A 20,810-nucleotide genomic window follows, 5' to 3' on the forward strand; every position below is an offset into this window, starting at 1 on the left:
TCAGTGATACAACCATAAAATTATGAAGGGACAATAATGCTTTTTGAACAAAAACAAAAATAACGTCTTTATTCAACAATTTGTCTCCTCTGGAGATTATGAGCTGAACGCAGGCAGCGTATGCTCTTCTGAGTCAGCTGCACCACAAGGTTTGCGATGTTTTCTTTCAAATCAAAGCGTAAATATAGGCAAAAAACACAGAAGTAATTTACTTGGCAGTCTATGGGACTGTCACAAGCCTCCCGGCATTAATTCAAAATATCTTAAATTGTGTACCAAAGACAAATGAAGCTTTTACGGGTTGGAACAACATGGGGGTAAGTAATTAATGACATGATAATTTTTCATTTTGAGGTGGAGTTACCCTTTAAGAGCTGCATGGATCCAATATGTTGTTACAAATGCATTTTCATTCTCAGCTGTTACTGTGTTGATGAGAATACTTGCATTTTGACACATGCATGTGTGCATTTAACTATTCAAGGCATATAATTGGGCTAGTTTTAGGCTAGTTTTGAGTAAAAATCGGGTGGGTTTTGCTGTGAAAATCTGGCAACCCTGCATGTAGCCATGATAGAGATTTCCAATTTCTACCAGTTAACCATGTCTACTGGTATATTGCCCACCCCTACTCTCAAAGATCTTTAAGTTTTTATAAGTGAAATGATCACTGATTAGTTTAGTAAACAGACAATTACAAACAAGATGTATTAGCATGAATGGCAAATCATCTCTGGATCATTTCACCAGACACATGCTAGTCACGGCACTAGAGCAACACCCTCATGCCATTTCATCACATCGCATGTTCAGATTAGTGGAAGTGTGGGAAACGAGTCAAATTATCAGGAATGAGATTGTGGGATTGGAGTGGGAGGTAGACAATTTATATAATTATATCAAGCTCCAGGGTTGATAGGACTCCAGGAACGCTAGAAGGGAGTACTCACCCACCCGCGGGTCCAGCCATGAGGTGCTTTGGGTTTTGTGGTCAATGAAGTATGTTTCTCCCTGAGGGGTGACGGCCTGCTCCCAGCCCTCGGGCAACTGTCCTGTTCGGCAACAGTACAACAGCTAGAGATCAGCCAGCAGCCTGACCCCCACCCAGAGTGATGACCAGAGAAGAGGGATTCGTTCACCGAGCTACTTAACTTTATTAAGGATATATACTAAAATGCACCTTTTAAGGGTAAAAAAGGCACAAAGCTATCTGTTTTAAAGCTGTTGTACCCCCAAAGGTTCGATTAATGTGCATTTGTTCTGACAGCTTGGTGGTTTGTGTGCAATTCATCATTTTATCAAAATGTAATTACCAAAATGACTTTCCTTTTCAGTTGATGTAACCAAAGTCATAAAGCAGAATTCAATTTTACACAATATAATATAAATAAATTCAATTAAATCTAAATGGATAAAATCCAGTTTGTATTTATAGTGGATTCATACAGTTCTGAAAACATTTATACAATTTACAAGAAAAGTTTACATTTAATAACTCTTTTTTCTTATAATGTCATGTGGTGCAACCATCAAGAAAAAAAAAATCGCATTTACTGTACACAATTAATAAATAGTGTTTTGAATCTTAATTATAATTCTAATAAAATAACTTAATATTTTTTTTCAAGGCAACAAGTTTTATTATTTTAATTAAATTATATTAAATAATAGTTACTAAAAAGGTTACTGCTGGAGTTGCACCACATGACATTTTTCAATCTTATCTATCATTGCCTTGTCATAAAAAAAAAAAAAAAATCTGATATCATTAGAGACCTCTAGGTGACATAATTTAATGTTTAAAAATTATTATAAATTTGTTTTAGTTTTTTTGCATGCTAGACCGTATGAATTTTTTCTGGAGGACAACAGCCTCCATTTTAATTAAAATTAGATTAAATAGAATTTGTATTCAGAAATTCAAAACAAACTCATTATATAAGATATTTTATGTCATTGTATGAATGAAATGCATTTTGTATGTTTTATTACAATAAAAAAATAGCATTTCATCATGACACATTCATGTACACATACTGGGCTCAATTTCTTAAGCTAAAAAAAGCAGTCTCAGCTGCCTTTAAAACTCTAGAGTGTGATGCAATATGGCATTAGTTGTTGTAAGTGAGGGGGGATAAAAGCTATGAAAAGCATTCAACAAAACTGTATTGTTCTAATAATGCACTCCTGCATTAGAGTGTCAATTACCCATAATCCCTAAGTTTTGAAGGGGGCCCCACCATGAATCACTGCGAACACACAACAGGTGAAGGCTCAAGCTGGTCTAAACTAAGAATACAGGAAATCTGGTGCCTCTCAAGTTCCTAGAGGCTGAAAAAAATAATAATCCTCCATCCAGGGTACAGAGTAAGCACAAGGAGTTGTGGGATTTTAGGCACAGGGTCTGAGTCACTGCTTTCTATTATACGTCTGTTGAACTTCTTCTAGTTTCCGGTGAGCCAAAATGGATGACACGGCCATATCAAAAAACCTGAGTGGTTGAGTCACTGGAAGATCGTAAACCGGAGAAGTAAGTGTTTGAGTTTACAGAAACGCAGCCATCTGAACGAGTGTAGCAGGTTGGCTTAAACACACATCATTATTTCAGGATGAGCAGCTTTATTCACTTCCACACAAGCGCAGTGAGACATTATCACCACTGCTTCCTCCCTATTCATCATGTGTGATACCTTCACACTGAAAAGGAAACGTTGCATTTGATTTGCTTTTATTTACAACAAGGTAAAAAGGAAAACGTTCTGAGTTTTTGTTAAACATCTGTACTTCCTGTGAATGGAGACGCCATCTCAACTTCACAGTATGTAACTGTATATGTTGAGATAGTTTCCGTCTACTGTATGCAGCGCTGGAAGGAATATCTCTCGCTCCAAACTCTTTCATCTTGTTCTCATCCCTCCATCCCTCCCTTTTCACAGGAATCTGTTTCTCGGCTGCCAACAAAGCTGAGGCACACCTTTTTTTCCATTTCATCACAAATCAGGATTCGGGAAGAAAAAAAGCCAAACAAAGACGCACATTTGGAAATCGTTTAAGTACAGAGTAAGAGTGGCGGCCCGTGTGACAGGACAGAGCAAGCAACACGCAAAACATGATACAGAACGCCCCATGTACGACAAATCTAATACAGCTTTAAAAGCCTTCAGATCTGCTGGCTGGGGAGGCTTTTTTCATTAAATCAGCATTTGACCCCCTCAGAAATACCAGTTAAACCTCATTCAGGGCCTCTGATCAACAGACACACTGCTCTACGTGCTGCTATACAGAAATGGAAGATAGCCTTCATGTCATATACACATACTTTAATTACTAAATGAAACACTTTGTTACTTGGTCTCAAACAACTAGTTTTTTTATGGTACCGAGCCTAAAATAACATAAAACTAAATAAACAGATTCAAATACTGTATATTCTGAATGCAGCCTGATTTTATGTGAAAACCTATTTTATGCGGATTCGCATGAATTTGTATGATTTGATTTGCACAGAAATATAAAATTTTTTGAAAAACACTTAAGCATGCCAGTCCCTCCCTAAACCTAACACTCAGTTTGGCATAAACAGATACAAATGTACAAATTTATACTAATTCAGTAAAACATAGCAAATGTAGCTAATGACTGCCATGAGTCTATGGCTTTTCGAAATCGACACCTTTACATTAATTTACTATTCCTTACAATTAATGTTGTTTTTGGCGGCCTGTTTTAATTTTAGTTTTAGTCTAGTCTTTGTGTGAAGCTGTCATTTTAGCTTCTATTAGGTTTAGTCACGTTCATTCTCTTTTTAGTCTAGTAAAGTTTCAGTCAACTAAAGGTCTGAGTGTTTTAGTCTTATTTTAGTCAAAATTATCCATGGTATTTTCGTTTAGTTTTAGTCGACGAAAACTGATGACATTTAGTCTAGTTTTAGTTAATGAAAATTGTATTTTAGTCTCTTTTTAGTAATGCAATTCTATTTAACCCAGTCAATATAGTATAAGTACCTAGCAGTATAGACAGTATAGTATATTTATTTTAGCCAAACCCATTTCAAACAAATTTATCTTATTATATTATTGTTACCTTGTAGACTCAAGAATACATCCATTCCAGACACTTAAGACTCTCTGACTTGAATTTACAACATTAATTTTTCCAGCCAAACATGTTAGAAGTACACACATCGGTCCTTTCTCTGTGTCAGACTTAACTTGTGTTTGTTGTCGTTTTCTAAATAATGCTACGAGTGAGGCTCGAGGAAGTGACGTCGCCTGCGTCTGCGCAGTACGACCTGATGCAGCCCCTGAAGAAAGAGACAAAGGAAACAGAAATACTGCAAAATAATAATAATAATGCGGCTAAATGAGACGTTTTAATATTTAGTTTCATCTAATTTCGGTCAACAAAAACTAAGAGACATTTTAGCATAGTTTTTATTTTGTAAACCACATTTAGTCATGTTTTTATTTGTCAACAATGTTGCATTATACATTTAATTACAGTCACCGTCAAATGACCAGCATTAACATTGAGTCTCATCTCATTTTCGTCACACAATAAAGGTTCGTTGACGACGATATTTAGTCATAATTTTCGTTGACGAAAGCAACACTACTTCCAATACTCCACTAATATAATCCACTTGAATTCAGAGCTTTTTTTGTGCGCTGAAAGTGCTGTGGACTCCATCCTCTGTTGGGATGTGGGAATTTATTTGAAGCGACCCTCACAGTGCATGGGTGCTCTATAGCTGCTAGCCATCGAGTCTGCATGAGAAGACAACTACATCTTGAGTTTGCGATTACTAATGAATTTGTACGATTTGATTCGAAAAACCAAAACACTTATTCTTATAAAAATAATAAGTATGAAGGTCAGCCCCTAAATCCAACCCTCTGTGGGGTGTAAACAAATCATACAAAAACGTACAAATGAGTTCATATGATTGTCAACAATTGCCATGAGACTAAGTGCAAAATGACTTGCCATGGGACTTTTCAAAATCCTCCCCTATATACTCATTTACTATTCTCAACTAATATAGTCCACTTTAATTTTACATTTTTAAATTAAGTTTCTGAATTTTTTTATTTCAGAATTGATTCAAAACTAATTTTAGAAGAAGAAACAAGCAAGAAGTTCATGGCTAAACCTAACCTTCATTGTTGCATAAAAAAACTGTATGAAAATGCACAATTGAGATAGCATAAATTAATTCTAATTTGGCAAAATGTGAAAAAGTTAATAATTGCCATGAGACTGGGATGAAATGACTTTGCATTAGACTTTTCAAAAGTATTCCCTAAATGCTCATTTACAATTCTCAACTAATATAGTCCACTTAAATTAGAAATTTGAGAATTCGGAAACTGTGGACAGTGGACACCATCTTTATTGAGATGTGGGAATTAATTTGAAGCGACTGTGGGTACAGTCTTCCGTTGAGATGGGGTTACTTATGTGATGTGACCCTCACTGTGCACATTGGTATCCACTGAGTGTACAGTATATCGGTTGAACACTCATTGCTGTGGTGCACTCAGTTATGCCCACTATGGTTTCGGATACCGCTACAATGGCTATTGACTTTAAATAGTTCACTAAATAAGAGTAATTTATGTTTTTGGTAAAGCATGCATGTTGCAAAAATGGTGTGGGTATAAGACCATAGGAGTTTGTTAAAATTTCTAACCATTAACACACACATCTAAATGCAAAAGTAAAGAACTGCATTTTAGCATGCTTGAGGTCAACTATTTTTCGTTTATTAAACTCCATGAAGTTAATTTCAATTCCATATCAGAGGTGTGATATTAGATCTCTGTGTGAATTTCAAGGGCCGCCGAGCATTGGAGTAACACAGGGCAAGCACCTGTAGCAAAGCTCCTTCATAGCTGATTGAAAACAGCTCAGGACAGCATGTGTGTTTTCATGAGTAATGGGGAATGTGGACGGCTGGGAGGGACGTCTTTCACACTCACCGAGGTTGGGTTGAGAGAGGGCCATGGAGCGCTGCTGTATGTTGCCGTTGTTGGAGGCTTGATTGTGCAGACCCATCTGGTTTACTGAGGGTGTCATGGTCTTCCTGGGGTCATGCCAAGTAGTGATCTTCTCAACGTGACTGCACAAGAATGAAAACAAAATGTTCACATTAAACACACTGAAGAAGAAAACCTGTTTTTCTTCAGGTCAAGTAAACCAGAACTTGTTTTTCTTGTATTCTAGGAACACAGTGGTGATTTAGCTCATCGGACACTTCAGCCTGGTCCCAACCCTTTACTCCAAAACCCATTTAAACCCAACTGTCTCTCAGAGGACACATTTAGACACTACTACAGTGGTGTCATTGTTGGAGAAGAACAACGGAAATGACATGGTGATGGGAAAAACATGGAATGGGAAGAATCAGTTTTATCAATGCTTTTGCTTTTCTTTTGCAAAGTTTCCCCCCAAAAAACAAACAAAAAAATGCACTCAAATTTTTTTTAAATGAAATTTGTATGCATACACCAAAATAATGAATTCACAGGAACCCACCAAAACTTAAATCAGTTATTAAAGTGTCATTAGACTGAATGTATCAGAAATCACCCTCTAAGCCCAAATTCACTATACATTTCCCTACAAACATTTTGAGCCCAAGTAAACACAACGTTCCTTCACTGAACACAAAGGTTTTGTGGGCAAACTTATAAGGGGGAACACAAAAGTTGTGATGCAAGATTCTGCCCTAAATCATTCCACTCAAGCCCATGCTGGACTCAACACAACCTTTCGACCTACAGTTCGAACCACAGAGCTTTAAAAGTTATGAATGCACAATCACTGCAGTACGTGAATCAAGTAACAGATGTACTGGTGTCTTCAGTGTCATCTCCACTCCTCCACCCTGAGTGAACCCATCAAACTGCAGCTACGTGAAATTCTGGCTTCTCTGCATTTTTTCATGCAAGGCCACGAGCGTCAGACTGGCGGTTGCTAAATGACAATCTCAGTGTCCCTCAATCAGTAGACCAGTTTAGCTTAGGGGTGCTTAAACCATTTCCTGGAGATATGACTTCCACTTGAGATTAGTCTCAACCTTGAAGAGCAGGTTCAGGTGTGTTTCGCTAGAGCTGGAACTGAACTCTGCAGGAAAGTAGATCTACAGGACTGTAGCATTGTACAAGCACTGCTGAAGCTCCAAAATTTGGCTGCCAGTAGACATATTTATTTACAGTCGATCACTTGCAAAGCTAAAAGGGGTGGTCATATTTTGTTCCATTGACTTTCATTTAAACACAATTTTTTTTTAAACACAATTTCATGCTAAATTTCCCATTCAACTTTGTATGAAAGATTGGCGAACTAAGACCTGCAAATTAATATGACATTGTGATATCTTTGCTCAATTAAATGAACCCAACCTTTAAATACAGAAAATTGGAGTATTGTTTAAGGTGCAGTTCTATCAGTGAAATGTGGTGAAATTTTGTGGCTAAAAGGTCAATGTTCCTTTGTCAATTGTATAGTGACGCATGAAGCTCCACTTACACAAGTCACTTTCAAACCAAGCAGATTTCTTTTGGTAAATGCAGCAAATTTGCATGACCAACTTGAACCATTTCTGACAAGCTTAAAATAGTACATAAATTGTGTAAAATCAACAATCGAAAAAGCACATTAATTCTAGCCAATCAATATCTGGGTTTAAAGAAGACCAAGTCCAATAAACGTATCAACTTGGCTGATCACATTCTTTACAGGGTTTAAGTTTTAAACTAAAATATGACACTAAACTTCACCTTCTTGTTTGTACACAAACTGGTCTGAACAGAAAATCATATGGCTGTTAGTGACCAAATGAGTCACAAAGTACACAAAAGCCTCAATCAGAGAGTGACTCACTCAAACTATTCACACTCCTCTGGGAAGATTACCTACTTCCTGCTGATCTCAGGCCTGCACAGTGGCAGAACAGGAAGCCATGCCTCCCACACCAGACCTCCCCGGTGCGTGTTTTGAGAAACTATCATTCTGTCTATTTAATAAACGGTTTCTCAATTTTTACAGTTTTAATTTCCAAGAATTCTGAATTTGTTCATAAGATCTTAAAATATAATATTGTTAAAACAACATGTAAATTTTACTGTTTTTTTTTTTTAGTTTATGCTGTAAACCTGACCACCGGTTTCTAAATTAGCTTTTTAAGAGACTTTAAGAGCTTTGTAAAATGCTTAAACATTGGGGTTAATAAACACAGTCAGGATGCTAGCAATCTGAGTGGTTTAAGTTTACGAAAGTCTGACAGGAGAGGGAAGGAAGTGACCCATGGGGGTATTTGGGTCCTGGGTGGGGCAGCTGTCCTGCATCTGTGGGTTGGGCCCCTTAAATTTGAGGCCCATCTTCCCATGCATTAAACCCAATATGTTCAGTGGAACAGCTGTTTAGCAGCCTGATGTTAAAGCAAACAACAATTAGCTAGTGGCACAATTTAGCTTTCTCTCATTTTACACATTTCCTAGACTTATCAGGACTAGTGGCATAAAGGCAAAGCATTTTTTTGTCTGATTAAAGTGTCATATTTATCACTTTTACAGCTTTATAATTTTCTCTCTTCATGTTAGTCAAGGTTCTGTTCAACAAAACAGCTGTACTTTTCTTTTGACCATTTTCCAGCCTCTCTTTGACCCTTTCGGTCCTAAAAAGCCTTGTCACAAGTAAAAGTGGGCACTACTAGGTTATTAAGCTCATGGTTATAAGTTGTTGGCAAAGGTAAGTTTTTGAGACATGATTTTATGTCCACATCAGGGATTCTCAACTCTGGCCCTTTCCTGCAGTGTTTAGATCCAACTCTTATGAAACACACCTGGGCAAGGTAATCAAAGTCTTCAGAATGTATAAGCAAGGTACAGGCAGGCAAATGTGATCAAGGTGGAAGCTGAACTCTGCAGAAACCCCAGGTCTACAGTACATCGTAAAACACACTCTTAAATCTTTAAAGATGAGTTCAAAAATCATGTTGTCCTCTTACTGTACAGTACTTTCATTTCCTAATTTAAAACGACAATATTAAACCATATCAATCATAACCCATTACTTCGGCAGAATTAACATCCCGGACGAGCCCCCAATTTTTACTTTTCCAAATCCAATTTAGGGCTGAAAGGGCGGGGTTTATAGTTTTTTGGAAATGGGATTCGGCACTGGTTTGGAAAACTAAAGCAGAGATTAGGAGGCACGGGGGGCTGACGCTTGGGTCTCACATGGCCATGTTTGGGTACAAGCCACATGCTGTTTGCAAAGGAAACACACACACACATCTCAAAGAAACAATGGCTTGGCGGTGGATTAGAGGTTACACACAGGCTGAAACAACACTCACAGTAGCCAGATGGACACAACAACTCTGAGCTGAGCTTCCCACTCTTCCTGTTAGTGTTCTAGCTGTGGAAAATAACACACACACGTTTGTTTTTGTGAAAAGTGTGTTCATCCCATAGGTGTAATGGTTTTTATACTGTACAAACTGTATATTCTATGGCCCTACACCTAAACCTAACCCTCACAGGAAACTTTGTGCATTTTTATTTTCTCAAAAAACTCATTCTGTATGATTTATATGTGTTTTGAAAAATGGGGACATGGGTTATGTCCTCATAAGTCACCCTCTCCTTGTAATACCTGTGTTATACCCATGTCATTATACACAGTTGTGTCCTGATATGTCACAAAAACACACACGCGCACACACACACACTCACACACTCGCTAATACAGTCTCAGCTTTTGTCATGGGGCACATTCATGTCAACAGACATACAGTACTTACAACACATAAGTGAGTGAATCTCTCATTCACCATTTAAAATCATCTCCTGGTAGCCTGTGTGTTGCCTGCAGAGCACATTCTATAAATAACTTTAATTTCTTTCATTATGGCTTCAACACAATATGCATTGGCTTCAGTATTCTATATCTGTATTCTAGTCTACTCTAACTAAAACAAAGAAAATCAGTTTCGGCCCATATATACAGTACATTTGAAATTTACAGTCTTTGATTTCCACGAAAATGAAGCTAAAATATTGACTCATGTTAAACAACAGATTTTACCCAATCAGGTGCTAAAATGAGAATGTCCCTCCCCCAATACCATCTTCAACTGACTAGAAAGCAGCAAATCTGGTTGTGATGCCTACAATCAGGGATGGGATGTCTGATATGTCCCAATTTCTATATTTCTGAATATCAAACTCTACCCAGATTCATCTCATATGTTGTTCTAATTATAGAGCAAGCTGTGGCAGAGCAGAAGCATCTGAAGGCACCTTTCACCCGCAAGCGTGTTCAGAGTCCAGCAAGAAAACTCCAGGAATGTGAGTCTGTCTGTAGCCATAGAGATTTCAACAAACTCCAGACGGAGCTGGCACACACACACACACACACACACACACACACACACACACACACACACACACACACACACACACACGATGGCACACAAGCAACACACACTTACTTAGGAAAACAATCTGTGTTAGACATCTATAAGATCAGAGATGAGTGTTGACTCTTGTTAGAATACTGTAGGTGTTAAGTCAATAATTTAGTCTAACATTTTACTATTATTCTACACATTATTCTAGCAATAATAATATGCAAGTGCTATGACAAGTCTCGGTTAGCCTAGCAAGGTTTATATATATGGAAGAGATGTTTTTTAGCATCATTCCTCCAGTCTTCAGTGCCACATGATCCTTCAGAAATCATTCTTATATGCTGTTTTGATGCTAAAGACACATTTCTTGTTATTATCAATGTTGAAAATGGTTGTGTTGCTTAATATTTTAGTGGAAAGCATTATGCATTTTTTATTTTAGAAAATAAAGAAAAGCATTTACTTGAAATAGACATAGAACAATAACATTATACATGTCTATACTGTTAATTTTTGATCATTAATGCATCTTTGCTGAATAAAAGTATTGATTCACTTAAAAAAATATTACTTGAGCTCACAGAATATATTATTGATTAATGCAATAGTTAACATTACTGTGGCGAGTGGGGCGGGACTCGATACTGGCGGTGGGGCGCAGGTGTAGCTCATCTCCAATCACTACACCTGGCCTCACTCCTCGTTCCCACGCCTCTCGGCCCCGCCCCACTCGCCACAATTACATTTGTATATTACTGTTATATCTTATATATATATAATAGTATATATTATTATTATGAACATTAATTCATGTATTTCAATATAATACACTAATTAATTGAAATATTTTACAGATATAAAAGCATATATCATGATGATTTTAATGTACTTTTTAATTAGCAATTAAGTTTCCAACAGAGCAGACAATTTGTTCACTTAAGCCTATTTTAAATGTGTTTTTTTTTCACATTACATTAATGAAATTCTTTCAGATTGCAGTAAGCTTTTTTTCTTTTGATTTTGACTCGAAGAAGGTCTTTCCTTACAGTTACAATTGGATTTATCAATGAAAAAAAATAATTTTGATGCATTGTTTTAACTTTTTGAATGCAAATAAGAATCAAAAAGCTCCACAGGATCAAGAGAGTTTTTCTTCTGCACGAAACACTGAAGCACTCATGCTAAAACAGACGGTAACTGTTGTTCGCGTCTGGGCTTACTCTGGGACATCCTCCCCACTGAAAACCGCCCCGTCTGCAGGGTGACAGCAGCCCAGCATGGCTCTGGGACTCTCTCCACCCAGCTGTGCTAATTGAAAACAGGAACAAAAGAAAAGGATCCACTTTCCCAATTACTCTGAGCTCGGGTTACCGGGGAATTCCTGCACATCCAGCACAAAGGCGACTCCTCCTCAGAAGAGAAAAGAAATCGGTGACGGAGGGCCTGTCCGAAAGACGGATCACCAGAGGTCAGATTTAGATGGGGGGATCAGCTGGATATTGTGGAATCAGAAGTATTCAATTGAATGTGATAATGTGAGGGAGGGGTGCGCAGGAAATGGAATGCGCTACTAATTATAGTCATCCAGATCACTGCCGCTGAGCCCTGACATATTTTGTGGAAATGGGGCAAGTTGTGGCTTGTGTTTGCAGGCCTGGTCAGACGACAGCCAGCTACACGCCAGTGGTTTGGAAAACTACTAGCAGTTTAACTACAGTCAAGCGACTTGGCACACTTAATTACTGTACGTAGCGATTTATAGATAGTTTGAATAGAGATTGTATCTCAGAAAGTTCAGAAACAGTGGTTATATCGTAAAATTAATCAATTAATACATTTCAATTTAAAATAAACAAGAAAAATTGTATTTTAGATGTAAAGGATCTCTACAGAAGACAGTTTCATCATTTACCTCAGTGTAGTTTAGAGCTGTTTCAGTTCAGCTCAATAACAGCGTCGCTGTTGCACTGTTTCAATTTCAGCTATAAAGCTTGTAAAAGTAGAAACTTAATGACTATTATATACTGTAAAAATTTAAGTATTAAAGATATTTTAAAATATCTTTTAAAATGCATAATTATGAGATGATATGATCTTTTTTTTTGCAATCTGAGCATTATTAAGCTATTACACATTTATTACACAGTTAGCACATGCTATTTACACATGAAATATTAATTATTTATTTTTACCTGTATATCATCCTAAAGTTTGCACTGCGACCAAAACAAAACTTGGCAATTGACCAAGCAGAATCAAGATTTTCATCTGGCAATGGATTGCGGGACACGTAGGAAACATATTGTTTTTGCAATTCCATTATGTGATGCTTATAAATAACTAACTTCATGAGTAGCATCCCTAGATTTAGTTAGTTACTGCCCTAACACTGAAAACCCTCAATCAAATATTGATCTGTTCCTCAAGAATAGGATTTGAATATCACAAAGTTTCAAGCACTTACACAAGCCATAGGTTCGAAAGGCAAAATACAGTCTATGCTAAGTAGCTGCTGTAGTTATAAAAATTCTGTTTAAGAGGGACAATAAATAAAATGAATCAGACAGTAAGATCTCGTTTGTAATCTGACAATTAGTTCGCTATTACATGTTTATTACACATTTATTACATGTTACAGCAACATGAAATACTATTTTAAATGGTATATTCTATTTTAATATGGTCTCTTAAAGCTTCCACTTAAACAAAATAATAATAATAATTATTATAAATAAATAATAAATAAAAATAAATCCCAATTGGCCCGGCAATTGACCGAGCACAATCAAGTTTTCCAAAAAGTCATGTAATAAATTGATAATTGATGAGTAATTACAAAACAAAAAACAAAAGCAAATTACACTGAAGCTAATTGTGGGGAGTTTTGGGTGCAATATGACTCTATATTGAAGGAACAATATTTTGATTTAGTTAATACTATCATACTGTATTTATTTTGAACAATCAGTGCGGTATACAATACATTACAGAGGGTATTAGTTGTTTCTTAGCAGCTTGACATATGACAGCGTATATCTGCTAGTTGATTCCCTCAGAGTTGTAAACAGTGTGACTGTGTGTCTTGAGCATCAGGCCACCTCAATCACAGGTGTGAGTTTAGGGTGGGACCATGTTTTCCTCTGACAGCACTCAAAAAACCTGTTTCAAAACAGGAAATGTCTTCATAATTCCGCTAAGTGGTGCTTGAGAAATGACAACTTTATGCTAGTAGTGTCACTTAGTTAGTTATTCCCATAAAACTAAAACACTTTGTTTCTCGAAAACAGGATTCGAACATCACAAAGTCTCAAGCGCCAACATGACCCATTGGATTGAGAGGCAAGGGACAGTCCACGCTATTATAGCTGCTGTGTTGGTGTGGAAACAGACTCCAAAAATACTTATTCAGCAAGTGGAAAACTGAAGCAGTCCTGCATCAGATCTTCCTCAGCTGTTGTGAAGGACTTTTGGGCGTCTCGTCGTGTTACTGGTTCGGACAACTGTCCCGTGAGTGTGGGAGTCAACCGCCCTGCAGCTGCTATTGGGTGGGCTAACTTTAGACCTGGCAGGGATTTACTGGCTCTGTTCACTCACACCAACGTTTAGCGAGCCAAATTATCAAGTATACATGTAGAAAACAATAGTATACATGTATATATATATAATTAATAATATTTGTATGACGTCTCGGTGCAGTATGGTTTCGGTTACAGCAGGGGTAAAAAACTAAACATAAAATTAGCTTTTTTATTAAACAGTGGTTTACTGAACAAGTTGCTATATATAAACTTTTATTTTGGTGGATGCGATTAATCGCGATTAATCGTTTGACAAGCACTAATATATAAATATGGTCATACTGTGGGCTGGAGGAGCTATGACTCAAAGTGAGGGTCTGAACACAGAGATCACGACAGTAAGCCAGTGATTCATGTCAATTGCCTTTTCCCTCAGAGACAAAGCAAAGCCTTATGGGAAGTTTGGGAGGGGCTGCTTGACCCTTGGCACAATTGAGAGGTCTGTATCTTTGTTCTGCTGCACTATTATGAGTTAAATGGCTGTTTAAAAGTTAAATATGTAACTGGTAGATTCAGTTTCTGGATTACAGGTTTGTCCAGCTCTCCAGATCCGAGCTCTTACGCTGGAGCTGTTGTTGAGACACTGCATGATTTAGGAGGATCTCATTAGGACTTTATTATGCAGCAGTTCTGGACGGCCGCCCAGTATGTTAAATAACTCCAGAAGGACTCTCCCTGACTGCAGACTAACAAGAAGCAAATTGTGCTGCGAAAAAGAATGTACTGATCCGATCTCTTGAGCCTCTCGTGAACCACAGAAGGCATGAATATCAAAGTAAAATGATATTCAAAAAGCATAGTGCTCATGCAGCTCGCCAATGATACATTTAGGAACTGAGTAATATTTATTGACTACATACACAATATGGTTATGGTTAGGGTTTGTTTTAGGGTTACTTGCATCTAATTATGCATCATTTATTGTTATTATGTAAGTTCATGTTTTGGTAAAAATGACACTTTAAAATAAAGTGTAACCAAAGTTTTTTGTTTTGTTTTGAGTGAAATATGACCCAGAAAGAGTTCTTAAAGCTCCAGCAGTTTTAACAAACTCTTTCCAGATCACTGCATTGATGAGTTTCCTCGAGTGTGTGTGGGTTACTGGAATGCTGTGTTAAAATCAGTCCCAGTGTCACCCTGACAACACCCCGTCCCCCATCAGCCGTTCCCACATCACACAGTAACATACAAGCACCGTTAATGGTTAACTCCATCATTTTCTGTTGTGTTTGTTACACATTGCTAAGGACAATATTACTTGTTTAATTTTGTCACTGTATAACTGTGCTCTAGGTCACTGTACAGATCCATTGGAAGATAATGTGATGCATTTTCAAAAAAAATTGAAATATTCAGGGTCATATATATTATGTAAACAAAAACTTTTATTATAGATGCGATTAATCGGGATTAATCATTTGACGGGCACAAAAATACCCTAAAATAGCACATCAGTAACACTGAGCGTGTTGGAATGCTGGCAGTTTTGTGCGAAAGCGCCACCTATCAAAATATTCCCAGCAGCTGGAAACATTAAAATCAAGTCAGTTAAAGGTTAGCTGAGTAGCTCAGCAGCAGCAGCGGGTCAAATGCACGATCACAGCCCTTTTCCATGAGGCTGCCAGGACTCAGCTGGAAAACGCTGTGTGTGGAAAACAGTCTGTCCCAGCGCCGCTGCCCCATCCCTCCTTTCACCTCCAAGATAAAGAGCACAATGTCTCATGCTATGTTTATGAGCTGGACGAGGCCGAGACATCAAGGCCGAGAGAATGAGGGCGCTGAAGCGCTGGGCTCTCTGACAGCTCTTTCAAACACCATTTCGCACTATTTTGCTGGATGAAAAAATATGCATTTCCCCCAAAATACACCAAATGCTTTGATTCTCTGGAAACCCAGAACAGGACTCAACAGTATCTGATAAGTGTGTCCATACGCCAGCCGACTGTAAAGCTGGGCCGCCGCGAGATGCCATCAGTCAACTGTGCCACATTCAATGAGGACGCAAAAAAACAAAACAAAAGAGCGCTTGACACAACCCCCGTCAGCTCATGGTGGCACACAAGCATCTTTCTCTCGTCTCCGAGTAAGTACAAATATAAAGAGTGGACACATATTAGCCTCGCGTCTGCGGGACAAAGCGCTCATTGTGAATAATCCTACAGGAGACATGGGAATGAACTCTGGCTCTCTCACACACAGACCCCACCACTTTCCTTTCCATTGGCTGCTCTCTCGCTCGCTCAATTAATGCACTCGACTCCACTTTGCTGAAAAACACAATCATCTTTTTCCCGTTTCTGTTATTTTCTGTGCTTCTTTTTTAAAAAGGGTTACTTTACGTGGTTATTAACAAATCATAAGGCATTTGAAAAAGTTTCTTTTGTTACTCTCATTCTTAAAGACATAATCTTATTTAATGTGAAACAATAGCCGGGATTCCATGCAAAGTTGCGAATTTAACTTTCACACAAAACTTGTATATTGTGAAAAAAATTTGCGAATAAGCACCGCTTCCATCCAACGAGTCAAAGAGTACAAAATCGTAACTTCCTGATTAAATGGTACTAAATATCTCTAAGAAAAGTTGGAAAAGCCACTGAATATAATAATTTTCATATATGATAAATGACTTCAGAGCGAACAGACAAAACACAATAAATGGCGTCAATGCTTTCTTGGTGGATTCTTATGCAAAATTATATTAGCCACTATTCCTGTGATTCCCAGCTGTATTTTCAGCATCATTCCTCCAGTCTTCAGTCACATGATCTTCAGAAATCATGAAAATATGATGATTTGCTGCTCAAGAACATTTCTGATTATTATCAATGTTGAAAAAAATTGTGCTGCTTCATATATTGTACAAACCACGATTTTCTTTCATCTTCTTGATGAATAGAAAGTTCAGCATGTGTAGAGTCTACTGTAAAAGAGAATTGTTTTGTAGCATTACAAAAACTTGATGCATCCTCGATTAATAAATGTATTAATTCCTTAAAAAAAAAAAGAAATCTAAATCTTACAAAATCTTAGATCATAAACTTGAATGACCGCATATACATAAAACAGCTTATAAAATGAATAGTTCCGGTCCTTGATTCTGATTGGCTGAGCCACTTTCAAAGCCGTTGTAAATTACTCTATAAACACACACCTTTGTTTACGTCTGTGTGTTGCTCGACAACCACTTTGTTGGAATCACACCTGATTTTGAAGAACTACATTGTTTGAGGGAACAATAATATTTTTATTAATATCATTGCACTTTATTTGCTTTGTTTTATTTTGAGAAAACTTACTACGTATTTGGAATAACCGTTTTATAAAAGCAATAATCCTCATGAAGCAGTGGTTTACAGGGCTTACTCTGCTTCCCATCATTCCTAAAAATGCCCCTTAGCTGTCATAAAATCACTGTAAACCATGGCTTCTTATTGCTTTAATTTAAAATAAATAGTCAAAACTATATAGCTTAAACACTAAAACAGCACTGCAGCACTACAAGCTTTCCAATCTGCAAAAGACCTGCTTTGATATGTGTACTTTATTTGCATTTTTTAATGAATTTGTCAAACACATTCACTAACCATTCTGAACTGACCTTTTGGAGGCAATGATAAAAATGCTAATTTGTCTGTGAAATCGATCTGTTTGTTTATATGGAAACCATAAATGATGAAAAAAAAGATTTAGGAAAGGACGATTCTCAGAATACCAAATAATGCTTCATTTATATAACAGCAATAGGTTTTACCATAAATCTCCAATTTTATCTCTAGTTAAGGAGTTAATTACGATCAGATGAGCAGTAATGAGTGATGAGGCTGTCAGAGCGGCGCTCACATGAGCCAAAACTGAACACACCTGAGACAGACGACAATGAGCACCGCTCCAGGGGGTTACTGAGGCCTGGGATAATGGGGAGGATTTTGGTTGGGTTTGGCTCAGGTGTCTCTGTGCCTGAAGGGGTAATCTGTTCAGGCATCGCCGGCCCACGGCTCTCAGAAACCTCCAGTGCACAGTTATGTAGCGTTACCTGTTCAACACCTGCTTAACTACACTCACAATGAGTAAGAGACAGATTACATCTGCAGAACAATACACGATCTGCTAATCACGGCACAGCACATGACACCCAGAGCTAAAGTTAAACCCTTTCAGCTTCAAAACCAGTTACACTAAACTCAACCAGAAGCATTTGTTGTGGTGAGTCGGTTACCACCAAACATTGTACAAATGCACCATTTTATCATCCTTTTCTGAGTCATTTTAGGGTTTCTGCTGTAAAGTTGACAACAACTTACATTAGTAAGCATTTTTCCAGACTAAAATCATGTAAAACTTAAGAACAATCGTCCAACCCTTAAGTGGCGTGTGTGATTCAAATCAAAGACAGGTTACTAAAAAAGAAAAAAAATCTGTTGTGACTTGAGTGCATTCAATAACAAGAGCTGCTTGGGTTTTTTCTCGGACACATCATACGGAAGCACATATGTAGAATATTAAAAGACTTAAACGAAGTACACCTTTATATATATATTTTTTTCATAATTGTATTGTCTTGAAATATGGTTAAAGTATGTCTGAAAGTACTAATAAGCATTTATGCTGAACTAAAATATAATTTTATGTAATTCCAATTGCGACTTAGGGCCCTATCTTGCACCCAGCGCAATTGACTTTGTACACCGACGCATGTGTCATTCCTATTTTGCACCTGCGGAAAGCGCACTTTTCCCTCCACTGAAGCACGTCGCTAAACTAGTGAATGAACTTGCGCTCCCTGGGCAGTTCAGCGCAAAAAAGGAGGCGTGTTCCGGCGCAAACAATCCCTGGTGCTATTTTGCTGTTCCATTAAACAATTGCGCCACTGACCAGAAAAAACCTAGTCTAAAGTCAGTGGCGCGTTGTTCATTATGCTATTTTAAGGGCGCATGCTTGACCATAAAGTAAAGCGTGCACAACGCGCATACACTTTGCTCATGTAATCTACACAGATGCAACAGTTATTTTTGCAAATCATAAATTGTTACACTAAAAAAATATTAACACATGAGATGACGGAAATCATTGTGGTGTGCCACGAAGATGTGAAAAAATAGGCATAAATCTAGCTTACAAATTATTCAGGCTAATTGTAGTAATTAAGGATCAGACCTGTTTGCCCAATAGTGGCAAGACATATGTGGACATCTGACAAATTGGTTTGTCCGTAAAAAAAATAGATGAAACAATTGTGGCTATTTCCTCCCATGCCTGTTTAACCGACGCTATTTTGGGTGGGTTTCTCCCATCCCCATACAACACAACTTCTTTGTCTTTCACTGCTCTTACAAGAACATCAGTCTCCTCGGCTGTGAACCGCTCCTGGCGTGCGCCTGGTAAATACGCCATAATAATAGCAATCCATAATGGAACTTGCGCACCTGCTTTTAAAGGGAATGTTGGATGACGCTCTGATTGGTTTATTTCACGTTACGCCCAAACCACACCTATGAATAATGAAGCTACTTCAGACCAACCCATTTTAGATTTGTGCCGGGCACAAGAGCCATTTATCCCGCCGGGAAAATAGCAACAGCGCCGAGACCCGCCCACTTACTTACTTGCTTGCTTTGACACTTGCGTTTCAGATTGTTAAAATAGGGCCCTTAATGTATTTAAATATATGTGTAATTACACATTTGAAAAGATGAAATTGCAATTTAGTACATTAGTAAATTTTAAATGTAACATTGAATAACTCAATACTCAAGCTTATAATCAAGCATTTCTTACATGATAACACAATAAGTGTACTTTTTTAAAGCATGAGAAAATATTAAAACATGATTTAAAATGTACATTAAAGTAAAACTTTTAAGGCAGTGTTGTAGAAAGGTAATTTTAAAAGTAATGCATTACAATATTGCATTATTCCTAAAAAAGTAACTAATTACATTACTTTGTTCCTATTTATCAAACTTTTGCAGTACTTTTTGTCACCTGGGCTTTCTTTTTTTAATTACAAAGAACAAAAAGTTACATTTGTGGCAACTGTAAAGGCCCTTTCACACCAAAAGTGAAATGAATAATTGTCTGGGTGAAGAACGTGCGCCTGTACCTCTCAGTTGGGAAAAGAAGAGTTGAATAAACATGAAAAAAGTAACTTGCTTTACCTGTTTTGAAAAAGTAACTCGCAATGTAATGTGTTAGTTTACTAGTTACTTGAAAAAAGTGATATGATTACCTAACTCACACCATTAGTAATGCGTTACCCCCAACAATAAATTTGACATGATTGCAAAGTGCACTTTTTTTTAAATATATAATAATTAAGCATTTTAAGAAACAGCCATGAAAATGTCTCTCTTTAAATCACTTAAGTGGCCTTTTATTAATATAATATTATTATGAATTATTTCGTGGCTGGTGTCCCATCGTATTTAAGGTTAGTACATTTTCTCAATTCCCTCTCCATTGGTAGGTGTGCCAAACAGCTTTAACTTTAGACCCTGATGGCACCTGACTCAAGACCAGATTAGAAACTTTGACGGCTGCATGTTAAATGGTCTGTCAAATTCGATTAAACTCAAAGAAAATAACCCCTGGGAACGCTCTCTCTGCTCTTTAGACGATACAGATTCCTCGGCAGCGGCATAAAGGCATTGCTCTCCTGGAATGTGTATTCTTTGGAGGAGCCACTTGGAGCAAATTTGACTCTTTTCTCTGCTCCTCTTGTCACCCACCTTCGTGCCGGTGACGTGGTGAGTGGAATGCATTGGTGTCTATTGGGTTTCAAAGATCAGACACATGCTAGACCCTTCAGCAGA

The 20,810-nt window shown here is 37.5% G+C and overlaps 1 protein-coding gene and 1 long non-coding RNA gene across 5 annotated transcripts in view; one reads left to right on the forward strand and one right to left on the reverse strand.

Annotated features, from left to right (window-relative positions):
* LOC127987938 (uncharacterized) overlaps positions 1 to 20,810 on the forward strand; it is an 89,130-nt gene that overhangs the window by 39,394 nt on the left and 28,926 nt on the right. The gene's annotated exons all lie outside the window — the stretch shown is intronic.
* Positions 1 to 20,810, reverse strand: part of wwtr1 (WW domain containing transcription regulator 1) — a 45,174-nt gene that overhangs the window by 13,676 nt on the left and 10,688 nt on the right. For 2 of the 3 annotated variants that reach the window (XM_052590390.1, XM_052590389.1), the window contains exons 2-3: positions 5,982 to 6,121; positions 951 to 1,052 (exon numbers count right to left, since the gene is read on the reverse strand). In XM_052590390.1, coding sequence (XP_052446350.1) covers positions 951 to 1,052; positions 5,982 to 6,121 — 242 coding nt within the window. The remainder of the gene's footprint in view (positions 1 to 950; positions 1,053 to 5,981; positions 6,122 to 20,810) is intronic. The other variant, XM_052590391.1, reaches the window with a different exon arrangement.

This window comes from Carassius gibelio, chromosome B22 (genome assembly GCF_023724105.1).
Source record: "Carassius gibelio isolate Cgi1373 ecotype wild population from Czech Republic chromosome B22, carGib1.2-hapl.c, whole genome shotgun sequence".
In the NCBI taxonomy this organism is placed as follows: Eukaryota; Metazoa; Chordata; class Actinopteri; order Cypriniformes; family Cyprinidae; genus Carassius; species Carassius gibelio.